The following is a 27,346-nucleotide window of genomic DNA, read 5'->3' as shown; positions in this document are numbered from 1 at the left end:
TTTGAATTTATTACTGGGGATCAAAAGTTTAAACCAAAATAATATTATCAATAAGGACCAAGAACTGTGTCCAAAGATACAATATGTGATGGAGTTACTCAACATAACAAGAGGAGGCACATAATGTACAATATATACTTAATTACAATAAATTGGTTTACAGTGTTGCTAAGCTAAATGGCTACGTATACTTTGGTGCATATTTTTTCTATTAACGATAAGAAAGTACATGTTTGAGTACACACCATGTTTATCTAATAGTCCCAGTGTTTCCCCTACATGCAAACTGATTTATTCAAACACTTGATGCCATTTTTGCTGCAGCACATGATGTTTGAAACATTTTACATATATTTACCGGGTTCAAGCAGTATTTCTGCACAAACAAAGCCTCAGTGGTACGAAATAATGACATGCACAGGTTAAAAAAATAGCAGGAAACTTAGAACTCAAACACTGTAATGTTGCATGGAGGGATTTAATCATTTCAGCGAAATCTACAGCATGTGAGTGAGAACATGAATGTGACAGTAACATCAAGTGCTGCTGTCTGGTTTGGGCTGTCAAAGGTCAATCCTGTGGTGAATGATGCATGTAAACTTAGTCTGTGGTGAAGCCTGTGCACACCTGCTGCAACATGAATAATCTTTTAAGGGTCAAATATGAGAAATATGTTGAGAAGATGATGTCACAGAAATAATATACAAACACAACTCAAGTCTTTAAACAAGACAGCACTGTAGTCAGTTCAGCTCAGCCCCAGCTCTTTCTTCTCAGATTTTCTCCGGATGCACGATGAAGGCGAGGACAGACAGTCTTCTTATCTTTGTAAATGCATTTTTTAACGTCTCTTATTTAGAATATACAGTATTTTGTCACGAGCTGGGTGCGGCGGGCGTCGACAGGCCGTGCAGCAGCTCCATCTGTTTCCGTTTGTCTTTGCCGCGGTTGATGGTCATCTTGAACAAGCGACAGTACAGCTCCACGGCGGCCGGAGTGTCGTCGTTCCCGGGCACGGGGTAGGTGACCAGGCAGGGGTTACAGTTCGAGTCCACCACGCCCACTGTGGGAATGTTCATCTTCGCCGCGTCTCGGACTCCCACGTGCTGCTGAAACACGTTGTTGAGGGTGGAAAGGAAGACGATGAGGTCCGGCAGACGGACCCCCGGCCCGTACTGGATGGGGGCGTTGGTGAGCAGGCCGCCCTGCCAGTAGTGCGTGTGGGCGTACTCCCCACAATCCTTTGCGGTCCGCTCCACCAGGTGGCTGAACTGGCGGCGGCGGCTGACGAACAGTATGATGCCGCCGCGGTACGCCACGTGTGCGGTGAAGTTGAGGGCTTGCTGAAGATGCTCCACGGTCTGGTCCAGATCAATGATGTCATGGTCCAAACGGCAGCCGTACAGGTAGGGCTCCATCAGCCTGAGGCAGAGACAAGAGTGTATTACATATTCAGTCCTTTTTTTTGCATAATAAAACATATTTTGTAACTGAAATAGCAGCAGATATAAGTTGCATCTCCTTTTCTAAAGCCAAAACAACTTGTCAATTATATAGAAGACAAAACTATTAACTATTTTAGACAGTAAATTTCTGCATGGATCATATTTGCAAACAGAATATCACACCCACACTTTGCAGTATATGTCCATCTATTGCACTATACATACATACACAATTACATTTTTTATACTTGTATTTAAAATGTGTGTCTCATATATTGATATGTTGTGTGTATTTATTTTTGTTTAAATGGCAGAGAGAAACACAATTTCAGACTCTACATATCATGTATATAGTAGCACTGACAAATAAAGTTGACTTGAAATACAAAATGCATGATGTTGCTTGCTGCTTTTAATACTCTTTTGTCATAGTACTCTCACTAGTACCTCACCCTACTTTTGACATGCAATATTATATGAACAACAATTTGTGTTTTTTAGCTTAGGTCCTTTTCACAACTTATAATTCATGGGTCTGGACTTTTGGTTTGTGCACATATGGTAAATAAATAAATCTGTCTATCTATCTATCTATCTATCTATCTATCTATCTATCTATCTATCTATCTATCTATCTATCTATCTATCTATCTATCTGCTGGATAAAACAAGTCACTTAAAATGCATAACATTGGGTTTTGTCCTGCAATAAAAGCTATCTGTCAGGATTTTGACATCTTTTTGGTGGAGGTATTGTAGATTTAGAGAGTGGCTTCCGCTAAACGATTCGCAGCCTTTGATGCATCATTGGAGCAACAACATCAACTAGTTAAATACAATTTATAAACTCAGTGAGTGAAGTCACACCAACCTGTGTCTGCAGCCTTTCTTATGGCCAAGATGAACTCTGGCGTCGAACAGGTCTTTCAACGAGAACAGCTCTGACACACGGAAGAAGTCTGGCTTCTCCAGAGGCAGGTTCATTATCTTATCTGCATGCAAATGAAGTACAATAGTCCAGTGTCAGTGTCGCATTAAAAACAACAACATCCAGGTCCCGTTAACGTTACATCACAGACATCCCTGCAGCGTTAACTTAGCTCACCTGTCACATCGTCTACGTGAGGCTGAGGCGGTTTCACGGACGCTGCAGTCGCGTACTGATATCCACCACAGGAGTGACCGACTGTAACAGCCCGGAGCTGCTGTCTCAACCCCAAAAGGCCTGAGAATGAAACACAAACACCGGTCAAAACATTGGACATTAACTGTAACTGCTAAGTTACCCAGCTAGCAGTTTGACGTTAGCTGTAGTAGCTAGCTTGTTCGTTAGGATTACTGGGATAAAAACAAAACAACGCCACAGCGGTGCTCGGTATGAATTGATAATTGTGCAAACATATATTATTAATAATAAAAGCACAATGATTCAACGTAAATCAAAATATAAATGCTCAAAATTACCTCTAGTGAGTGTCGGGGCTGCCATGCTGCTTCAGGAGCTCCACGGAAGGTCAGCGAACTGCGCATGCGCGTTTCTAGTATTTCTTTTTCTCTGCTTTTTTAACAGTCTAACAACTTTTCAATGCAAAGCGCCACCTACCGTCTCAGAGTATGTACAACAGGCCAGAGTAAAAGACAACTACTGAAAACTACACAAGTAAATGGCTACAATAAAAAATAAAAAATTAAAAAAATGTTTGTGTTTGTAGTTCATCGGCTCCCGTACAATATTTTTTTTTTCAACGTCAAAACTTTATTGAAGAAAAGGTCAACACCACTGACTGTTCTTGTTTAAGTTATCACACTTCTTTCAAAAATAACGGCTGTCATACAAAAAGGAATAACTGAAAAGTGTGAGCCTTCATGAACTAAACCTAAAAACTATACCTAAATATTTAGGAGTACTGGTAACCGGGACAAATAAATGAGTAGAAAAATGTAATCAAAACAAATAGTACAACCTTCAGAAAGTTCTCAGGGTTTAGATCTACTTTTTTAAACAAATAATATTTAAAAAAAGCCCTTAATTTGGTACATAAACAAACATATGAACCTAAACTTTCCTTTGTGTATTGTTCTATGTTTCCAAAATTAAATGTGTTCCAAAACATAAAGTTGTCATGAGACTGCAACATGAAAACTAACATGAAACATTAAATAAATGAAAGGCTTAGTAAAGTACAAATCAGTTATTCAACAACACAAACACTGTAATCACTGTATCAAACATTGCAGTGCATGTTTTAAATTCATAATGTGCTAAGTTTTATCCTGTTTTGCTGTGCTGACTGGAAGCTTCACTCCTGCAAAGAGATGAGAATAAACCAAGATAGCTTTTTATTTAGACTCTTGATCATTCGCTGTGAAGACTCAACCATGGAGGTCCTTCCAATCACATACCTGTTCACTGGAACAAACTGAAGCTTTCTCTTGACCTGTAGCACAGGCTTCTTCTGCACATTAGCACCAATGACAGACCGATTCCCCTACAGGAATTATAATACACATTTCACACCCTCTGGGAAAGTCAGCTTTTACTCACAACTATAGTGCAGCGAGTGTGTTTGTCTAATATTCGGTACCTTTTTGCTTTTATCAGCCAGGTACCTCCTGCTGAACATCCTGCTCCTCTCCTCTGTGGTTAGAGCTATGCAAGGGCTGAAGGTGAAGCCAGGGTCAATGGCAGAGGACAAAGACCTGAGCAGAGCAGAGCAGGACATGCATCAGACCACTCCCCACTCATTACTTTTAATTTGTTACCAAACACAGTGAGCAAAATATGTAAATGATACATTCAGATTTTTTAATTTAGCATGTAAAGTGTAACTATGATTCATATTAATGAACATTATTTATGAAGAAGGCCCATTGTTGTTCGTATTCCACTCTTTATTACACAGATGCACTTAAAAGACACGGCAAAAGTTTTTATTTGAAAGAGTAAAAGAAAAAAAAACACTTCTTACAAAATATTTACAAAACCTGGCAATGCACAGCATGTTCAGTAACTTTTTTTGTTTTTTTTTGATAAACAAAAATAAATAGCCTTTTTTTTCACATAAGAAATTCAAGAAAACTTTAACATGACGAAGAAATGGAACACACTGAATATCAAGTTTAGCAAGACAGAGAGGAGTAAGTATGTGACTGGAACAACATGTGAGTCATAGAGGTAATAAGTCCAAGACTTGTGTCGTGGCCTTCATCCACCACCGAGCTTCAACTTCCATCTATAAATGTAAAACTATACGATGAACTAAGGGCTCTGTGTCTGAAAAACAAAGCTTGAGTAGATGCTGTATAATATCTCCAACTTTTTTTTTTTTTAGAAAGGATACAAGACTGTTTCAGTATCACTTCCTGTTGTAAAATTGCTCTAAAAAAAGTTGTTCATTATTTGTCAAGGGTAGAATATTTTTATAGTGTACCCTGGCTATTTCTCCTTATGCGCAAAAGTTAGAAAGGATCGTTTACACAGGTTTAAGGATGACGTCGTAAAGGGACATGATGACTTGAGCAGGAAGGTAGAATTTGGTCACTTGGGACAGAAAATATTGAGTAATGTGATGACACAAGCAGCCAAAGCAAAGTCGGTCGGTGTAGAACAATTTGAAGAGATCAATTGATAACATTAAGATTGTAGGTAGGTATTCAGTCTTGATGTCAGCTTTACTTGTTTTACATGTGACATTAGTGTTTAGTGATACAAGATAGATTCTGATACATAAGAATATTTCCCAATTTTGTCATTAAGGGCTGCTACTAACACTTACTTTCACAAACATTTTCTTCTTCAACTGATTAATCTATGATGATATGAAGGGCCAAATAAACCCAAAATAAGTCGAAATTTCTATAATACACGAAGAAAAAAGTCCTGTAAGCCTTTAGCTTTCTGTCCAATCAATCGTGTTTTCGATTCGCAAGTCTGGTTCTCTCTAATCACCCCAGTAATGGCAGCAAACTGGGTCAAAAGTCCCAAATTTTGTCACCTGAACATGAAACATCTAAATGTGTAATTTTGGCTTTAAAAGAAAAAGAGAAAAAAAAAGAGAGATAAACCCATAAATAGAGCAGGGATGGAAACTTTTTGTAACTTTTGCACATAAAAAGTCTTTGATTTCTTCTTATAATAAACCTACATGACATTTAAAGTTTGTCACTTATGGAATGATAGCATGTATTTTTCTGATTAGCGTTATTAGTGTGTGTTGTTCCACGGACACATTAAAATATCCTAATTTCAAGCATTTGGACTTTTATTTTTGGGTCATTTCCTGCATTGGGAGAGAGTAGTTCTACTCATGCAGTCTGTATTGCTTTTCAAAGGGTCAGTGATGGGGATAAACCTCCGAGCACAGGATGGTGCCAGTATGTTACACAGCTGTATAAGTGTACAAAACACAGTAAAAAAAACAAACACTGGATTTGTTTTTCTCGTATCAACAAACATTCCCTTAGAGCCTATAAATGAATCGACTTGATCATAACCTACCTTATACGTATGAGCAGGGTATAATCAAGAAAATGATCTTGTATAAAAGTTGGATTATGATGCTATGGGACATAGTGAGCAAAGGAAATACTTACAATGTGGAAAAGCCCTGCTTCTTCTCTGGATTTCTCCTGTTGCCTGACTCACACTCTGCCTCATCTACAAACTCTTCCTCTGCTCTTTCTAGATGTACGTCTTTATCGTCTATCTTCTTGCTCTCGCCTTCTCTTTTTCTCTCAATTAGCAAGTCCACTCTCTCCTTTCCCTCGCTCCTGTCCCTGCTTCGAACCTGGACGTGGTTGGTCCTATTAGATTCCAGTTCGACAAACACACTCTTGTCTTTGGGCATATGCACCATACTCTTCGTCTCTCCCTCGATGGGGCACTGGGACCTCTGGGTGAAGGAGATCCTCGGATGCTGCCTGGCGGAGGATAAACTATTCAAACCGGGGGATGTGAAGGTGTTATTTACAGGAGTCTCTGAGGACCAGGGGAAAGGGGGTCCGCTGGTCCTTGTGGAGGAGGACCAGACGGTTACGGGAGTCTGTTGCTTGAGGCCGACGTCCCCGCTCTGATACGGCAAAGCTGCTGGTGCACTCTCGTTGGTTTTGGACGAGGTGATGTGGAACGGCGTTCGGATGGGAGTCCTGGTGTCGGTGATGGGGAGTCCAAAGCTCTGGCGCCACTTGATGGCCTCAGAACGAGAGTGAGCGCTGCCGCTGCTGAGAACCGGCGGAGCCCTCTCCGTCTGCGAGCCGCCGCCGCCGTCGTCCGGGCCGTCGCCCCTCCCCGGGCCGGGCCTCCTCTGCTCGGCTCTGGCAGCCCCCGCCCCGTCCGCCGGCTCCAGAAGCGAGGGGCTGCGGGACTGGACCGAGGACAGACGTGATTGCGCTCCGCCGCCGACAGCAGAGATGTCCGGGCTCGGAAAAGGTGGATTGCTCAGAGGAGACTGTCCGGAGGTGATGATACTTTTTCTAGGAATTTCAGCCAGCTGATTTTCCGGTTTAATGTCTTCATCTCGAAGTCGGGCGCAAACCACGACGGTACCGTTCCTCGACACGTCTCCATCATTACTTTTCACTGCGGTTGAAACTTTGGCCTTTTCAGCCAGAAACCTTCTGATCTCTTGCTCGATGCTGTCGTCGCTGTCGACTGAACTACTGTCGTCCTTAATCTGAAGAGCAGCCTGGGGATGGTGGAGCAACACAGAGTCTCGACCCTCGGTCCCTTTCAACATCTCTGTTTCCGCTCCGAGCACTTCATGCTCTTCACTTTTATCCGTTTGTTTATGTTGGGAAATGCTCTTTTTGCTATTTCCAGTCTTGTCTTTAATGCCATCCTTTGTCTTTTGTAGTTTTTTCAAAGGGCTTCTCTTGGAGAGCGGATCTGGTTTCAACTTTTTGGCCGGTAGAGTATTTCTGAGCAGTGGTTCTTCATCCTTGAGGCACTTCCTTGAGTTCCGCTTTAAGTCTCTTGTCTTTTTCTTTGACTTCTTTTTTGTCTTGAGCAGGTCTTTTATAGCGGTGTCTAGGTCCTCATCACTGTCAAGCGAGCTGCTCTTGTCTCCACTTTGCTCTGCCTTGTGTAATCCAGACATTGGCTGTGTTTGACTCCTGTGGGTTAACACCAGTGGGCTCAGATCGGGCTCAGATTTCGGGGGTTTGTCTTTATCGTTGTGATCCGTCCCCGACGCGTTGGGAACGCCACAGTTCTCCGCTCTTTGTTTCCTCCTCTGCGTCAGGGACATCCTCGAAGGTTTCTTTTGCGTCGCGGCTTGTTTCGTTTTCTCTGTTTTCTCTGCTTCATTCAGACTCTGAGGGTCTTGCGTCACGGCAGAGCCGGGCGGCTGTTTGTGCATTTGGGCCTTCTGCTCAAGGAATTTCCTGATTTCTTGCTCGATCCCGTCTTCGCTGTCAACGGAGCTGTTGTCGCTTTCTTCATCTGGACACGTGTCGGGAAGCGCAGAGGGCAAAGAAGGTTCAGTTGGGGCACAGGTGTTGAGGTCAACGCCAGGATGGAAAGCCCCAGGCATCACAGTTTTGGAAATGTCCAGTATGGCCTCGGCACACATGAGCTCTGCCGTGGTGTTGACCTTCGGTGGAGCAAGTGTAGGTTGATCTTTAAAACCTTCGACTTTAAAAGAGAGCAACCCGTTTCCTTTGCCTTTCTGGCTCTCCGACAGTGGGGTCTTGGGAACGAGAGCAGAAGGAGGAGGAACTGACTTCATGTCTTTCTCCGTTCTGGTCTTTTTCTTTCTCATTTTGTTTTTCTTCATGTTTTCCATACTTGTACTTCCATCAGAATGCACCAGCGACTTGCTAAAGGCCTTTTGCTTGTGTACGAACGGTTTCAGGACGCTCTTCTCCTTCAGCTGCTCCAGCTGGTAGCAGCGAATCGCTTCCTCGATCCCGTCGTCGCTGGTGGAGTCTGATTCATCTTTGAATGCGTTTGGACTGAAAGCCCCCCTTCTGTTCAGCTGCTCCTTTTTCTCCAACTGGTATCTCTGAATGGCCTCCTCGATACCGTCGTCACTACTGGAGTCATTCGAGTCTTCTTCTACCTTCACTGTGACCGGGTACTTCACTTTGTTGAACATGCTAATGGTTTTAGACGGGCTCTTTGTCTGCTCTTTGGGCGAGACTAAACTTTTGGTTGTTGCACTTCGATTAGAATCCAATTTCCTGACCATGCTGTCGTGAAGGGAGGCCTTGTTCTTGATGTACTTTTTTATGGGGATACCAGCCGGTGTTGTCAGGGTTTCTTTGACACTTTTTGGATACTGGCTGCTTGCAATCAAAAACGTATTTTCATCAGAGTTCTGTCTAGAAACCTCAGGAATGGGGAGATTTTTCCTCTGAATTTTGGATGATTGGAGGAATGTGGAGCACGGTTCTGCTTTGCGTTTGTGATCATCCTTTTCCTTCAGATACTCCAGGATGGCCTCCTCAATCCCTCGGTCCACAGAATCGTCGCTGTCGGAGTCGGTGCTGTCGTGGTCGATCGGGGAGGAAACATGCGCCTGCTGGTTTTCAGTGGGACCTTTAGTTTTGGACTTCCCTCCCACATAAGAACCCACTGCAACCTTGCAGACTTGGGGATGACCGTCTTGTCCTGATAGCACATTTCCCTCGATCTCGTCGCCCATCTCGAGTGAGGACTGGGTGCTCCGAAGGCTCTCTATGATCATCCGGACCTTGTCTGAGATAGGTGTGCCTCTGGTGGACAACTCGGTGTCAGAGTCATTGAAGCACTGAAGGCTATAGCCTCCTGGTGGGCCACATGTTCTCCATTCTGTTTGCGTCGCTGCGACAGGCGGTACATTCATCAAGTACATTCTAGTGAAGTGGGGTGAGGTCCTCGACCACTGGAGTGCAGCTGCCTCCGATCACAATCACATTGTTCAATCTGAGAAGAAAACAGAAACAGGAAAGTCAAACAATGTTTTTTTAATGAATTTATCAAATCACACACACACACACACACACACACACACACACACACACACACACACACACACACACACACACACACACACACACACACACACACACACACACACACACATTCTTGTACTTGCTGCATAGTGAGGACCGAGTGAATTTCCTGCAAAGTGAGGACCGGCATTTCTAGACCTCATGTCAACACAGGAAACATATGTCTGAACACTAGGGGGAACCAACAAACTATACATTCGTTCAGATTGTGTGAAAAACAAAGTTTCAGGAAAAAAGTTTTTAACCATCAGAGTGAGGACCGATTTGAACTTTTCACCTTGCGCTCTGATTGGCTGCTGTTGATGGGCCATTAATTAGCAGAGGCCCCAGCTTCTGCTTCTCCAGCAGCTCTCAACAACTCTGTTACTGCTCTGCCTTTCTGATGAAGGCTGACCCTAACACCTGAACATATTTTCACAGTTCCAACAAGTGCATTCTCAAAAAACCCTCATATACATTTTGTGTACATATTCATAAATATGAATAAAAATATAATGAGTGTATTTTTTTTATATTTTTTTTCCCACATTCAGTCTTGATCATAAAATAATCTCCATCATCATAAACAGGATTTTAACCCTTCAAATGACAGATGGAAATTCCCTAAAATCAAAGGTGACAAGATGTGTGCATATTGCTCTCTCAGGATAACAAAACTTTTCTTCTTAAAATAAGATTTATCTTGTTATCATGAGGAAACAGAACACACTTGGCCAGCGATGGCCGGCGATGGCCGCAATGACGGCGGGGTAGCTATCCATGGCTACTTAACCAAAAGTCTTTGAACTATCAAACAAACAAGTGAACTATGGACTATGGAAGCTTGAATGGCCAAAATATGAAGTTATGACGTGAACCATATGTTGCGGTGTGTAAAAAAAAAAAAAAAAGGCAGTTGATTCGGTGGAAACCCTGCTTACAAAACTGGCAATCAAAGATGATGTGGAAATTAAATTGGAATGAGCACACAGAGCTATCGCCCCAGAATTTAAAGTTTTATTTTGATGAACACTTTCACTGCGGTGAAGTGACTTCATGGTCTCTTTGACATATAAAGAGCATCAGAGTTTCACATAACTCAAGGGGACACCTAATTAAAAAATTCAGATTAAATTTATGTCAATATTGATTTAACCTCTTGATTTATTTATTGAGGAAATGAACAAATGAGTGGAGAAACATATAAAATTGTACAATTCAGTCAGGCAACTCAAAATTAGAACAATTAATAACAATGAGCAGGCAACAGGCTCTGTCTCAGATATTCATTCCCTGAATAATGATCTACTTTGACAGATATTACAGGGAATGAAAGCAGGGCCTCGCAGGAAATCATAGAGACAGAGCCCACAGGTGGATGCTGGGGAGGTGGTGGGTTTGCAAAACCTCATGGGTAGGAGGGGCAACAGCAGTAACATGAAGAAGCAGTAAGGGTCCCAGCAGGGCAGCAGCAGTGTCGGCAGCAGCATAGCCAAGACTGACTGTTATCTGTCTTAACTAGCTTTGCATCATATGATTTAATAAATATGAAAAATAACATGAATTAACTCTGTAGCTACAGACTTTCCAGATCTCAGTCTGTTATTATCTCTTGGAGACTGTGGACCCACTTGTAGTGCTCCACCACCATAACACGAGCTACATGATATGATAAACCTCTGTTAAAGTTAATTCCGGTATCTGTAACTTTCTCTGATGTTCTTTTGTGACATACTGTTTGAGTTCACTATTCTGTCTGTCTGATATACTTTCAGCAAAAGTCTCAAATGAGATTCCCAGAGTAAATAAAATTTTGTGTTATTGAGGAGAAAATCTTGAGGGGATAGTTATCTGTCCTGTACAGTTCCATATACTGTAAAGATGATCTGTATATTGATTTTCCTCCTCCTTGCACTCTTAGCATATAACTCTTAGAATCTAAGAAAATTAGACCTCAGCCATCTCTCTAGCTGAACCGTTCTTCAGGAGCTGTATTAGGATGGGTAAATTTGAATCAGATGGAGGAAGAAAATGCATCAATACTTTACATTTCCTGAAAATTTCCAAATCAAAATTTCATAGTCCTTTGAATTAATATGATCCTCCATCATTGTTTTTATATAATGAAATTGCAGTCTTTTAAATTTCTCCATCTGTCTCTTTAACAGGTGAGAGGCAGCCAGTGTCACTCAGCCGGTGAACTCTTCACCTTGCACAGAGTGCTCTGGCTGCTGAGTTGATGGGTCGTTAATTAGCAGAGCCCCAGTCCTGCTTCTGCTTCTCCAGCACCTCACTAAAACCCTGTTAACCCTTTCAGTATTTTGCCTTACTGAAGACGTTTGACCATAAAACACAAACATATTTTCACACAATTCCTTTAACTGGATAAAGTCTAAATTAAAAAAAAAGTGCATCACTTTTTATGCCTTTAGATATATTTTCTTTTTCACATTAAGGGCTCTAATTTCGTAGCTCTCTCCCAGTCTCTGTCGTGTTTAGGCACACTTTGCAATTTTCGTCCACCACGCACCCTACTGCAAATCCTCCTCTTTCCCACCTCCGTCCCTCCAACCAGCGCAAGTGGGAAATAGAGAAGGCGTGAGAGGGTTTAGAACAGCTGATTCAAATCTACACCAAATAATTCACTAACGCTTTAAGCTAGGAGGCAGACATTTGAGTTTGTGTATCAGGAAGTGAGGCCCATCAACTGTGTGGAGTTCCGTGCGACCCTCAGACGTGTCAAAGGTCACCGTGTGTTTGTCGTTCTTGTTCCTCTCAAGGACACACAACAACACTGTCCCTTCGGACTCCTTGGTTTGTGTTTCAAGACGAGTCAAGTGCAGCAGACCCCTGGCACCTATTATGTGGGCCGATCCCCACCATGGCGACTGTCGTCTGTCTTTTTTTTTTAAGTAGCCTATATACAGTATTTTTGGCTTTTCATACCTTTATTTGATAGGACAGTTCAGAGTGTGAAAGGAAATGGGAGGCAGAGAGAGGGGGGAATGACATACAGGAAAGGGCCGTAATGTTCACTGTTGACTTTAAATCATGTTGTTTGTGCTGTGAAAACTAATGAAAGCTCAAGTCCCATTGTCATGGGCATGATGTGCATGTAAAAAAATGTGTAAAAATGCTCTGCTATGACTATTTTTTGATAAAAAAAAGTTGTTTAAAATAAATCTCCAAAGACACTAACAACACGTCCATATTTCTCCCTCATTGAAAAATTCACATCTTATTAATATGCATGATTTGCTTGGTCAGGGTTGCTAGGTAACGGCGGTGCGCGCAGTGTTGCCAACTGGCGACTTTCCAAACCCTCTTGGCGACTTCTTTTGTAAAAAGCGACTAGCGACAAATCTAGTGACTTTTTCCAGAGATATTACAAATGTTTCAGGACCTGAAATCACGTTATTACAGCTGTATTCAACGAGCAGCGGCGCTGCCGCGAGCACTCATTGGCTGCCCCCCCCCCCCCCCCCGCGTCAATGCGTCAGGGGCAAGGAAGACAGACAGGTGATTTGAAAACACGAAGCTCACGTCAGGTTTCAAGTGCAAGCTTGTGTTTCCTCTGGGGAGTCTTTGTATTAAAATGCAAATTTGAATGTAAACCGAAAAGTGAATGAAGTTTAAAGACAGAGAAAGAAAATGGATCACAGGATTCGAACCCAAGTCTACAGATTATAAGTCAGCGACATTACCACATTGCCACCGCTGCCACACATAATTTTGTGGTGCATCCAGCTGTTATGTAGGAGTGAAGTGCCGCTATCGCGGTGAATTACTACAACAAACAGCGGCATGAGCTCCTGAGCCGCCGCTGCTGTGAATTATAAAGTTCTTTAGGTGCTCGCATCCAGAGGCCACGCCCACAGTCTCTGAGCTACTGGTAACAGGCTGGTATCACCGTCCTTAACCGCTCCTCACCGAGCACAGAGCAACGTCGCCGTCATCGCTGTTTAACGTACGTTACTCCAGCTTTACACCCTGTGGGTAATTTATATAATGAGATGGGGGGGAAATCAACGGGATTGGTTGCTATAGTTTCGTGACGCACGAAAACGGACTCCAATTTGAAAAATTGAATTCAGTTTTTTCAGACTCTGGTACTAAAACTGCATTTTCAAGTCTAAAATGCTCAGTTATTGCGTGGATTAGCAATTTTGCTCCTGAAATGCCTTGTAGCAGAGCCCATACACTAAATTGACATGTTAATTATTTTAAAAAGACGATTTTTGGTTTAGGGAATCTTTAAGTATTTATATTATATTAATAAATAAAGAATATAGTACTCAACTAGGTAATGATTGAAAAAGATAAAATATCAAATTTTCCTTGCCACATATTTATGGCCATGTCATGTCTTTGTATCAGCCAGAACTATTAAAATGAATAATCATTATAAAACCGTGAATTATCAACATTTTCCTGAAGTCAGACCACTTCACATATTAAAACAGATATCAGCGATCCGGTGGTTTTGTCTAATGCTGCGTTCCAGGCTTTTGAAACCGTAAGTTACAGCTTTGTTACGACTTTGTAGCGTTCCAACCCGTAGCTCGTGTTTTTACCGTCCTGTTGCCTGTGAAAGTCACTATAACGGCCACTCGTAACTTCCGACCCGTGAACTCGTACCAGATCGAACTGGTATGACTTCACAGGAAGGAAAAACACAAGTTACGAGTTTCCTTGAACGCACCATGAGTTAGCAGCCCCCGCCCTCGTCAGGCATCTATTGGTCCTCGTCCCTACGTCACCACATTCATACGCATCCCTTGGCTGCACACACAGCCCTTCATGCCGTTCTCTCTCCTCATTGGATAACACTTGTATCCTACAAGGAAAGTTTTCTCCTGGTTTACAGCAGAGCAGAGTGACGGAGAGACCAAACACTCTATGGAAGTGATGCTGACAGAAAATAGGACTATTTAGGACTTATATTAACAAAAACATTCACCTGATATCTGCTTTAAAGGCGACTGGAAGATAGGCCTAACTATAATGAGCCATTAACTGCCCTCTTTAAAAAAAAAAGTCATTAGTTTCCGCATGCAGCAGGTAGAGTCATGGATGACATTGAGGATGGCTTCTGGTCCACAGCCTCTGATGTAGAGGGGAAACTGTAGGGTAACAAACAGTGGTCCTCTCATTGTTGCTCATCTGTTGTGATGGCACGCCATACATTGTAAAAGTAAGGAATGCCTCACCACCACTGTGCTTTATTTATGATAATGAAAAAAAAAAGACATTTTAATTGTTTTTTCCCCCAGATGTAGACCACATAGACCAGTAGTGCTCATGCAAGAAGATGATTTGTCCAAAAAGACAGTATTTAATCTAGTACCTAGTTACTAGTTGCCTCTGTATGGTGATTTTGGATATGGACCTGGTCCAACGTGGTCTACGTGTCAAACAGAAAACTGTTCTTACTGAACTATAAAACTAGAAAAAAAGCTTTCACTATTTCGGACATGAATGGTCTAGACGTGGAAAAAGAAAAACAGCAAAATGTCTCTTTATTGCATTTTCATAAATAGAATAAAGGTTTTATATAACTAAAAATTGGTAGGTCTCCAGCTTCTGTCATGATCTAGTAATGTAACTAATGATCTGTCTTGTCTAAGTAGAGTAGTTTTGGATCTGGACCATGTAAAATGAAGTCTAAACGACAATAAAAGTTTCACAAATATGACAGTGGGTTTTGGACAGCACTTAGCCTTAATTTGCTTATTATTATTATTATTATTATTATTAATAATAATAATAATAATAATAACATTTTAAATGTTAATCCTTTTAAATTTAAACAAATCACATGGAAAAATATTGTCATAGCACAAATTCAATAATTATCCATTGAATTAATTAAAACAATTTTCAAAAAATCATAAATGGCCATGCAAAACAAAACAAACATGATTTCTAGTAATGTCTTAGTACAGCAGCAGGAGATTAGTCCTATATGCCTAAGCGTTTGGTGAATATTTGGGTGCAGTACCAAATTTCACCAGTAGGCGGAGCAGAGAGCAAAAAGTGTGTGAAATTCTGGCGAAAAATTCTTAACTTACTATCAAACTGAGGACCCTCTGTGAAAAACAGAGGGGAGCTTATTTATAGCATTTAGAGCTAATTTAAAGCTTGACAAAGTGAGGACCGGCCAAAATGTCCTCACATCCCAAAAGTGTCCTCACAGTGTTGGTTAAAAACTCTCGCCGGTCCTCACAATGTAGTATGTACAAGAACACACACACACACACACACACACACACACACACACACACACACACACACACACACACACACACACACACACACACACACACACACACACACACAGTGTTATTTATTCAGTGCCCACACACCAGATCCTTGGTGTTTTGTAAGAGCTGTGAATGATGTCCACCATTCACAGGAGTTTTGCAATGCACACCCAAAAACATGTCGAAAGCCCTTGACATTTTCTCATCTTATTCAGTTGTGTAGCAACATCTTGAACTAACAGTCTATTTTTAGGGAGTTTTAAGGTTCTGGTGCGAGACATAGTACTATAATTCAATAGTCATTAGTCTTAAAACATCTTATAATTCATTCATTGTGTGAAAAACACAATTTCCCAAAGCAGAGATGACACCTTTAAACTAAACCCTGTCCAATAAAAGATTTTTGGGGATAAATGCTCCTATTGCACTGACAAAAACAGACACACATCTTTTCCTAATCCCCATAGTTAACTAACTACAACTATTAGCATTTCCTTGTTTGATTTCTTTACACTACAGTCGATCAGAACGATCAATACTGACACAAACACCCCATTGGAACACATATCCAGACACACAGCTGCACAGCAGACTAGTCTCAGTCAGTCATCTGCTGCCACCGTGTGGAGGAGCCTGACGTGTCCACTCTGCAGTATCAAATGCAGGCTGTTATTATTTAAATGAAAAGGTGCTGCATGGTTTTGGAAGCTTGTTCTTGCAGCTCACAGGTGGACAAGTTAGTGTGTGATGCATTTATAATAGTTCAGTATGTTTAATGTTTGCAGTTTCACAATAAAAGCCTTGTAGTGTCAGACCTTTGCCTCTGGTTCCATGTATTACAAAATCTGTATGCGAGTCCAGTGAATAAAAGTGATCCCTCAGTTACACACCAAAACTGGACAGAACTACAACACGACTGGGAATCTGGAACAAAAGTGAGCAGATGCAGAGATGCCAGAAGCTTCCACAGTGAAAGCCCTGAGGGAAGTGTTCAGGTGCATCCAGACTAAGGGAGAGAATAGAATTCATTAAACCTCGGCCAAATTATGGCAAATAACCTGAGGTCAATGTGCCAAACCTTTGGAGTGTGGGCTGCACACAGCCGCATTAACCTGCGACTGAACTCCGGAGCACAAATGAGCTGTGGGACTGTGTTCTTGTCGCCTCAAATTGATATTTAAAAATATTAAAAGCTAATTCTCAAATAACACAAAAGCTTTTCCCATTTAATATGATGCATATTGCAGCAAATCATAAAATCACTACAGAAACACAAATGAACCCGGGGCCTTCAAGGCTCTTGGGCGTCCAGGTTTCCCGAGGGCAGTTGTCCCATATGCCCCATTTAGCAACCTAGCATGGCAGCACAAATAACACAAGAGTGTTTCAGAACAATACACCACTCCACCCTCAAGTGTTTGTTACCTTACACACAGTTAGAATCACTGCGGACAATCTGGGTGTATTGCTACAGCCAGACTGTAGAATACACTGTCCGCCAAACATTTCCAAAACAAGGTTAAAGATCATCTCAGAAGTCCTTATGACATGCCCGCTATGTGCTAACTTTCAGGCACGAGATCCATTGAAAGGCCCCCAAAACTCCTCATGTCTGTTCTGATAGTCTTAGAAGGGCAGGTATTAGTCTGTTGAGCCTGTTAGCTATCAGGGAAACAATTTGGATTACAAACAATTACACCACAACCTTGATTTATTAAATGTAATCCTCCAAATTAATACTGTTCAGATACTGAAGGAGTAGGACCTTGAGTCCCAGGTTGCTGTTCCTGGTTTGTCACTTATTGAAAAGCAGCCACTCAGAGCACCAGTGTCAGGCCGGCAGCTGTGTTTTAATACAGACACCCCCTCTAATTACGGAGTCCACTTCCTCAAATTAACAGCGTTAAATTATCGTGTTTATCCAATTGGTCTTTGTCTCCTCCACAGACTCTTCCCCTTTCAGTAATAACACTTCAATGGACACCGTTTAATCTCTCCTTTGATATAATGCAACACAGGATATACTGACAGGTGTGGGGGAAAAAAACATCCACATGCAGAAAGAGCCGCAAAATACATATAAAGTGCAAGTAAATTACAATTAACTACTATTAATCATGTCCAGACTCTGTAGATTTAAGGATGCTGGCCCTAAGGTTTGGGATCCACTTGACTAAACTATCAAAATGTAGCCTAACTTGTGTCTATAAAGCTGCAATACAGTGATGCATAACTAGCTTAACAATTTAACAGTAAAAATAATACATCTGCACCCATTTTAAAGGTATTTTATGTATATTTGGCTGATAATGCTTTAATTTGGTAAATATTGCATGCTTTTGAATGAAATACATTCTGTATTTTTACATACTAGTGATATTTGCAGTCACAGCCTACTTCAATGCTTGTATGTGTACTACTTCCCACCACTGGTAGGCTACACCTTGACTTTATTTTGATGCTACACCTGATAACATCCATGGCTAATGTTGCAATTGAAGCCATCGCAGCTATGAAGCTATGGAGCTAAACGCTCAGAGATACTAAACCCTCCAGCATCCTCCAGGAGGAACCACGCTATCGGGCATTAACCAAGCCGGGGGAGCTGCTCTGCTAGCCCGCGTGTGGACCCCCCACACCCCGGCTCATGCAGCCTGCTGCCTGCATGCAGAGAGACTGAACCACCCGACTGCAGCCGACACCGAGAGACAATAAGCTCTTCTTGACCATTTCCCAATAAAAAAGCTGCTCAACCTGGCTGGTGGAAGAGTGAAAACCGCCGAAAAGCCCCATAAACCGAGCTGGAAGGTCGCTACACGAAACCCAGCGTTTCCAACTTTGTTTGCCATCATATGTATAGCTACAAAGAAACTTTCTGCAGACCTGCCAGCGTTTGAGGGTTGCCTTTTTTATTTTTTATTTTTTAAATTTTCTATCTAAAATCTATTACATAACATAACGTGTTGTTGCGTGCGTTTTCTTTTACCCCCTCCCTCCTCCTCCTCCTCCTTCTCCTCTCCTCTCCTTCCTCCTCCCGGACGATTTTTTTCCTGGTCGCAACACACGGCGGCAACCCCGGCTGTCCCCGTAACCGTCTAGCGGCACAAGCTGCACCGATGCCGGGCGTGCAGCGTCAGGAGACTCCGCAGAGCAACCATGTTTCTTTGGTGCCGGCCACGGTGGTCAAAACCCCCAGCGCGCTCGACTCGCAACGACGCAAAACAGAAAAAAACGTGGTTTTAAAGCAAATTACATGCTGTTAGATGGAGCAGAAATGTGTGGGGGGTTAAAGGAAGACATGAATAAGACAAGGGGATAACCGCTGCTAGTAGTCGGTGACTTGAAAGACACAGGCGGGCCTCCCGGCTGCTGCAGCCCCGGCATTTTCTCCGGCAAAGAAAGCCTTTGTATTGAGCCACAGCCTCGGCAGTCTCTCCCCTCCTCCTCCTCCGCGGAGCCACAAGACACAAGACGGTGCACAAGTTAAAACTCACCTGGCTAGGACACCGTACAGGAGAAAAAAAAACCCGGCTGCTTCCGTAGGAGTAGTTTGTTCGTGGTTTAATTTAAGATGTTGTTGTTTTTTTGCTGCTGGTGGGGCGTCGCGGAGAGAGAGCAGTCCGTCCGTCAGCAGCGCACTCACCGCCTGAAGCTCTCGCCGTCGAGTCCCCCTCCTCTCCCCGCTCCGACTACCGGGAGGACAGGCTTCCTTCAACCCCACAGTCCAGCCAAGCGTGGACCGTCACAGATATGACCTCGGCGTTTTTTTTTTCTTTTTTCAAATACGCACACTTACTTTTAAAAATATCCTATTTTTACATTATCACACTAAAAAACCACATGTTTGATTATTTTTGATGTTAATGCTGCATTAATAAGCGAAACGAGCTCTTTTTCCGGGAACGATTTAGTGTGCAATAACCTTTAAATATATTTTTTTTCTGCTGTATCCCAGAGGACATAGCGACACTATTATTAGGTTATCAAACGCTATTTCATTTAAAAGTTTTTATCTCCCATAACAGAGTAGTTTGTTATAGGCTAAAGGCGACTCCCAGTCAGACTGATAGTCTGCTCTAGTGTCTGGTTACTGAACTACCAGTTACACCTGCTTGGACTTTTAATTTGAAGTTTTAACTGTATTATGCTTGTAAAAACACTAGAGTATAGTGTATTGTATGGTCAATTATTCATTGATTTCATTCATAATTTATAAGTTGCATTGAACAAGACACACATGGCAGAACTCTGACTTTCGTATTAGGCTATAGGCTATTGTTCATATCTCATCATTTTTTATTGATTATCCTGTTAATTTATGTCCAGAAATGTCAGAAAATAGTGGAAATTGCCTTTATATGTTTTCTAAAGTACAGTTTTTCAGCATCAAATTCTTTACTTTGTCTTAAAACTCAAATATATTCAGTTCACTATCACATACAGTAAGGACAAGCAGCGATGTCCTGCATTGCTTGAAAAATGGCTGACAACAACTAATGGATGATCAAAACTTTGCAGAAGTTCCTGTTGGTTGATCAATCAATCAATCAATCATTTCAGCTGCAAACAAGTCATGAACCTTTATTTTACAGCATTTTTAAAATTGAATGCTAGATGATACTAATATTAGAATATCTTTAACAGTCTTTTGTCCATGGTCTTTGGTTTGTGTCCATCCACTTATGTAGCTATGCAATATTAAAACAATAGTAAAATGGGCACAGTGTTTACAAAAGTGCATTTAAAACTAAAAACCAGAGCTCTTTATTTAAACTGGGATTTACAGTCAACACATTTATTCACTCTCGGGGAGTTTTCTCAACATATGGAGGATAATTGCAAAGAGGAATCTTGGCAGATTAAAAACTGTTGGAAATGTCAGCATGTGGATAAAATATATTAAACGACGATGAAGCATTTTGCCAAGAATCTTAAATTAAAATCACTGCAACACGTCCCAGAAGCTGTGTAGCCTAGTAGATGTTACAATCAGCTTCTCTAACACCCAAATTAAAACAACAGAGGATTAAAAATCAAATTTAATACAACACTGCAGGGGCGTTTAAAACTGTAGTAAAAGTAAAATACTGGTGAGGGGATAACAGCTACATCTACAGGAGAAGATATGAGCTGTTGGACATGAAAACATCTAGAAATACTGTCCAAATTTAAAAGATTATGAATCCTATCAGAATACTTACTCATACAGAATACATACTTTTGAGCTCTTTATTAGGATTTCCATTGGTTTCAACTAAACAACTGATTTTCTGGTTTTATCCCAAATCTGTATGTTTGGATTTGAGTTATTATTGGACAAAATGAAACATCTGGAGGCATCACCTTAGAATTTGTGTAATTAAGATGGATATTGACAGTTTTACTGGTATTTTATTGACCAAATGTGATCAGCTGGGAAAACAATCTATCAATTCATCAATAGGCTATCAAAAGGTAATTGTTAGTTGGAGCACAGATTAATTCTAACAAATTGATTTTTTTTTTGTTGAAATTTACCTTAAAACATGATACATTCATGATAAAGTATCTGTATTGTACATAATTCATTATGTTACATTGGATAAAGCTAATGCAAGAGAAAAATGTCTTTATACTGCTACAGTATTATGAGCTGTAGCACTCCAAAGATTTGCAAAGACTTGCAAAGATTAATTTTGGCTCATGAAGTTAATAGTCGGTTGGTTTTGTGAACAACACTGCCACTTCCTGTGATGTAATGTGTCTGAGAATCTGCCTTGTGATCAATCAGTGGAGTGTAGCAAATACACTCAATTCATAAAATACAGCCCCAGTTTACACCAGTATTTGTCCATTGTGTCTTGATTAATCAGTTAATAAAAATGTCAAAATGAGAGAAAAAAAATTATAGCTTTCAAAACTTTCCAGAAACCAAAATGGCACTTTTGAAAAGAAAATTAGTTTTTGTTTCCTATTTTTGACCACAGAAACAACAGAAATGGAAACCAATCAACCAAAACTAATCAATGAATCGACTAATTATTGCCATTTTCCTGAGTTTTCTAACCCACCACTAAACCAGATGGTCAAATTTGAGTTTTTCTTCATTTTATCAGACATGAAAATGCTCATTCTGTCTGTGTTTGATCACCTCTATGAGCTTCTGGCTCCTGTAGTTTATCTAATATACTGAGCAATACAGGCCGCTCATGTAGCTCAGTGCTTGTTATCATTGCGGGCACACAATAAAAATGTCTACACCGCACATAGTGTGATTAAAAAAAAAAAACGCCCGGTGTGCTATTGCATTTCATATGAAGTGTAAACTCTGGATCGGGTTGAATAACCTGTATACACAACACTTCTGTTTACCATACAGTAGCAGTGAAGGCAATGCTTTGGGATAGTTTCCACTTACTTTGAACCTCCTACAACCAGACAGGTGAAAGTATAAAGGCAGAGAGCTGTACCTTCTTATTTGTTGTTATAGGAGATATAATTATCACCTGTTTGCACCGTTTTTATGGAAGATATGGTATTAGACACTCACATAAACCACCATATGTTCACATTAACATGAACAGGAGCGTGTGCACATACACAAAGACCTCTCTCACTCTTGTATCAGTACAAACAAAGCAAAAAAAAACAAGAGCAGGAGAGTCTACCTTGATGTAGTGTGTCCACATTGTTCCCAACCTCCTGGCTGGTGAAAAAAGTGAAACTAATGGAGTCAATATAACTGTACCTGTATCAAAACTTTGCAGAAGTTCCTGTTGATCAATCAATCGATTATTTCAGCTCAAACAAGTCATGCACACTTTAGTTTATAGCATTTTTAAAATTGAATGCTTGATGATACTAATATTACAATATCTTTTAAAGTCTTTCTTGCATTTGTCCACAGTCTTTGGTTTATGTCTGTCCACTTAGGTATGCAATATTCTTTGAATTAAAACAATAGTAAAAGGGACACAGTGTTTACAAAAACCCATTTAAGTATAAACAAAGCAACAAAACAAGTGCAGGAGAGTCTACCATGATGTTATAGCGTGTCCATAACGTTCCCAACCTCCTGGCTGGTGAAGAAAGTGAAGCTAATGGAGTCAGTATAACTGTATGGAACTATGACTCTGAATAGACGTCATTTAGGATCCTGTGATATGAAAAAAATCCATTTCCTCCTCCTCTTCCTCATTAACAACGCGTCTCCATTTGCACCAATATTTACTGTGAAAAATGAACTGATGGTTATGTGACTGAACCAGTTTGGCACACACGCCACACACCACAGCCACATCGGTGTGTGTTCCTGACCTTGAAATGCACTTTGTCTGGTCGTTCATTTGCATGCAAATAAGGAAGTGGTGGTCCCCCCCCTTCGTTTCTGGATTCCTGGTGATAACTGAGTCTAATGTTGTTCTAGGAATAGATATGAGAGGGCCGAGTCGACGTCAGTTCACTCACACAGTCGCACTCACACAACCCCTCATTTGATAGTAAAAACAAGAAGTGATGGATATACAAAGCGAAGTGGTGTCTCTGCCTCTTTTACTTCCTGTCTACATTCCTCTCTGTCCTGTGGAGGATCAGCTCCTCAGGCAAAGAGTGGAAAAAAAAAAAAAAAAAGGAGGTTCAGCACCATGGACAGTTGCCCTGCTCGCTCCAGCACCAGAGGGGAAAAGGATGGAAATGTGCAAAAAATAAAAAATAAAAAAAAAGGTTGTATCAACAGCCTTTTGCCTTCAACATTGTGTAGTTGATCAAACTGATGCAACCTGGGACTTCCTGATTCTGTCTTTAATTTGCTCTGTGTTCTCTGTGATCTGAGCAACGCTGTTTGTCTTCATTACACAACAAATAACGAACCACAGCAGATTAACAGAGTGAACAACGGTGCAAAATTGCTCCACCTGAAGGCAGACGTCTGCCTATTCCTCTTTAACACAGTCTCTGTGTAGCACTACAAAGAAAACAACATTAGCCACCTGTGTATCCAAACACTTTACAAGCAGAGAGGCTTTTAATGGAGTGATTTTACTAGAACGGAATTGATCAAGGATGAACTGAACTGGGAAATGTGGCCTGTTCACTTGTGAATCTTGTGTCTTAATAAAGTTAAGCTACATTAATTTATATGCTCATTAAAAGAGGCTGCGAGAAGCTCATGCAGGCTGCAGCGAATCATGGAGTTCATCGTTTGGCTGAGTAAAAACAACCAAGATAAGACAAAGTAGGAAACATAACATCTTTTGCAAATGATAAGGGTTAAAAAACACAAGATAACTGCAGATAAAAAGAATATTTATCTCTGTGAATTGGAGAAAACAAACAAAAAACTATACCAGCTTTTCCTCAAGGCGCCAGTGGAAAGATGTGATCATTTCCGTTGTACAGGTTTATATAATCGTCCAATGGGAGATGTGACATCCTGTTTCAAAGCTGCATTAATTCCCAGTATTGTTTAGAAATTAAAATAACTTTATTTTTCTTGACAAAAGTGACAGTCGACAGAAAGTCATGTCACAGTTTAGTCAGCCTGAGGGAGGCTCCTGGCTGACAGAATTAAATGATATTATTAGATAATGTGAAAGTGTAATTTATTAGCAACACTTGCAGCTGTTAAGATCATACTTTATACTGATTTAGGATGATTAATAACTGTAACATACCACCAGGTGGCAGTGTAGACTTGTATACAGTCTGACTCAAACAGCCCTACAGGATAAAAGCAGGTTGCTGTTGAACTGTATATGCAGCAAACAGGAAAATGAGAGAAATAAATACCAACAAAAATACAATGTTATATGCAACTTAATGTTGCTTATTAAAGCCACTCTTTATGTCTGCAGGCTGCATGGGCCAAAACAAAAGAATGAATCTGTGCTCCGCAGGTTTTATTTTTGTTTTTCTGTCTGTGGGGACGAGAGGAAGATTTAACACCTGCTCCGATGCAGCCCCAGTGCACTATGGGTGGAAATACAAATTGACTCTTGTCTCTATTACCTCCGCCCATAATGTATAGTAAACACTGCAGCCTGTGTGTGTGTGAGACACCCAGGGGCATAAAAGGACACAGCAGCCTCTTCAGCAGCAGGATGCTTCATCAGCTGCTGCAGCCATTAGAGCATTTTCATTACTTATATAAAAACACACCCATCCTGTGTATTTTTCATGCAAAAGCCTCCAGCATGAAGTTGGATTTCTCAAAGGGGGCATTTAACATTATAGTAGTCATAATTCATGTAAGCGCCGGCTGCAGCAACAGGGGGCAGCAGAGACCCACAGTGGCGGGCTTTCTTTTCTTTCTTTCTTTCTTTTTCTAAAAATTTCTTTGCAGTATTTGTAGTATCAAGTCAAATGAGAGCAGTGTTGTACAACTCCAGCCTTGATTACACCTCAAAGTTCAATCTTAATTTCCCTGCTCTGACTCTGCATCATCTCCTCAGAGGAGCTCAGCAGCCTGACGTGACGGCCTGATGTTTGTCGGCTAAAAATGAAGCTGATCCAGAGCCTGAAATGCCACTTGGCAGGGCCATTATTTTTCTTAATGCGCCTGTCAAACACAAAAAGTGCACATGTCTTGCTGGAAATGTGCGCGCAGTGCCGCCGTATGAATTCAGAGGTGGTGGTCTTGAGGAGATTCAAGCAGACTATAGAAAGGTTTTTTTTTTTCTTTTTCTTTTTTTTTTACAACGAGATGTGGAAAAGCTTGAAGGTGGTGGTGTTCAGAGAGGAAGCCTGGACCCCAGCTGTGGCCCTGCTCCCACTCAGCACACATCACATGTACAGTATACACACATGCAGATCCACCCACACACACATACACACACACACAAACACAGCGGGCCAGTGTTGATCTGTGTTGACAAAGAGCCAAGCAGATATACCAGTAATGATTCCCACAGTACACAAAGAGCCATCGAACTCCAGCTCAGAGAGAGAATCTGCAGGTGGTGCAGGACTGAACGGAGAAACGGCGGTCGTTACGGCCTAAAAACATCAAATACAACATGATTCAAGTTGCTGCTGCTCCAGTTCACCGAACAGACATAGATATGTTGCATTTTAACATCCAACAAGATTCATATTCATATCAAATACTGAGCATTTTTACCTTTCAGGCCCTGAAGGAACCAGGTAAACTGTGTTTTTTTTTGCACTTGCCAGAGGCTTCATTCATTCACTGCATAATATTGCTTTTTGATTGATTTATATCCTGGCAGCTCATTCCCCCCTGGGTTTTCTATTCTTAGAGTAAATGTAAACCCCCCCCACACACACACACACACACACACTACCCCTCTCAGTAAGAAAACAATGTATGAAGCCTGTCAGCTCTGACATATAGTATAATCCAAGAGATTCACTCATCTTTTGACACCGTCGTTTCCAAAACATGCGCGTCATGAGTGAAGCCTGGTGGCAGAGTTTGGGATGAAAAAGGTAAAAGTGTCACCTCAAGATATCAAACGTGTCTCTCTTTCTTTCTTTTTCTTCTTTTTGTTTTGTTCATTTCAGGACTTTTACCAGAAAAAATCTTTATAGAAGAAAAAAAAACAAAACCTGACACAATCAGGGAGAGAAATCTGCTTCATTCAGCTCTGAGTCTGTGCCGTGTTTAATTTGCTGCTCAGGGGGAAGTTAGTGTTTGTCAGCATGTTTGCTATTGACCAACAAGTGAACATGAGCGGTTGCTCTATTGCATTTGGCTCTCTCTCCTGCTATGAGGCCTTTCTTTTCTCAGGCCTTCTCTGCATATTCACTATTACAAGTTTATGTCCTTGCTGCTTTTTTTTTTTTTTTGAGCTGTGACGCTCTGCAATGTCGCTCAGAGGCCGTGTTGCATAACCACTTCTCATTCTCGCCTTGCATCGAGTCAGAGAGTGTCGTCCCCCCCCCCCCCCCCTCCACCCCTCTCACAGATCTTGTAGAAGTTTTACATTTTTAGACGACAAAGGAGTCGCATTTACATTTTCACATTGTCTGCCTCTTTGCATCAGATTTCATTCCCTGCGTATGTTGCCGGCTGCAATGATGAAACTCTGAAAATCCTCTGATGGTAATGCAATGCACAGTATATGGGGATGTGATGGTCAGACACACACACACCATGTGGGAGGAGGAGGAGAAGATGTTTTCCATAGTGAAGGAAAAAGAGTAAAAGAGAAGACAAACGATGAGCAGCAGCAGCAGCACACGACGCATGAAAAAACATTTGCTTAATTATCATACACTGGCTTGAAATTAATTAATTCAATCTAGAGAGCATCAAGAAATATATTAGCTCATAAAAATCATCTCTCCAGTGAATTAATTTATTGCAGGTCACAGAGAGACAGACGAGATAAAAGGATGATTTAGTGAGCTTGTAATGCTCTTTAGCTGGAGTTTGCAGGCGCGGAGTGTGCGATCGCCCTTTAGAGCTTCTGAGGACAATGTCAAGTCAAATGAACACTCAATTTCTAACCCCAACAACCCTCTATCATCTCCACACAGTGGGGTATTGATTGGTGGAGAAAGTACATTTAATTTCTATCTCAGCGTGTTGGCTGAGCCCAGCTGTCCTTCAGCTTCACCCCTGTTTTCTGCTTAATGGAAGAATCCAGCGAGGGAGTTAGATATGTGGCTTCAACATCTACTCCCCTGTCCCCTGGGGTGGGGGTGGGGAAACGCTGATTTGATGAG

At 41.3% G+C, this 27,346-nt stretch overlaps 3 protein-coding genes across 3 annotated transcripts in view; all 3 read right to left on the bottom strand.

Annotated features, from left to right (window-relative positions):
* dck (deoxycytidine kinase) overlaps positions 1-27,346 on the bottom strand; it is a 253,223-nt gene that overhangs the window by 20,742 nt on the left and 205,135 nt on the right. The window lies entirely within an intron of this gene.
* Positions 460-3,043, bottom strand: mrps2 (mitochondrial ribosomal protein S2). The gene is made up of 4 exons (XM_085792844.1): positions 2,910-3,043; positions 2,551-2,670; positions 2,317-2,437; positions 460-1,422 (listed from the first exon to the last, which is right to left on the bottom strand). The coding sequence occupies exons 1-4, from the start codon at positions 2,932-2,934 to the stop codon at positions 876-878; spliced, it is 813 nt and encodes a 270-aa protein (XP_085648970.1). The 5' UTR covers positions 2,935-3,043; the 3' UTR covers positions 460-875.
* On the bottom strand, positions 5,504-9,364 carry ppp1r26 (protein phosphatase 1, regulatory subunit 26). The gene has a single exon (XM_085792848.1). The coding sequence runs from the start codon at positions 9,275-9,277 to the stop codon at positions 6,035-6,037; it is 3,243 nt and encodes a 1,080-aa protein (XP_085648974.1). The 5' UTR covers positions 9,278-9,364; the 3' UTR covers positions 5,504-6,034.

The sequence above is a fragment of the Trachurus japonicus genome, chromosome 12 (assembly GCF_045865225.1).
Source record: "Trachurus japonicus isolate A0001 chromosome 12, Traja_1.0".
Classification (NCBI taxonomy): Eukaryota; Metazoa; Chordata; class Actinopteri; order Carangiformes; family Carangidae; genus Trachurus; species Trachurus japonicus.
The sequence above is the reverse complement of the archived record's forward strand: the minus strand, read 5'-3'. Positions and strand labels throughout refer to the sequence as shown.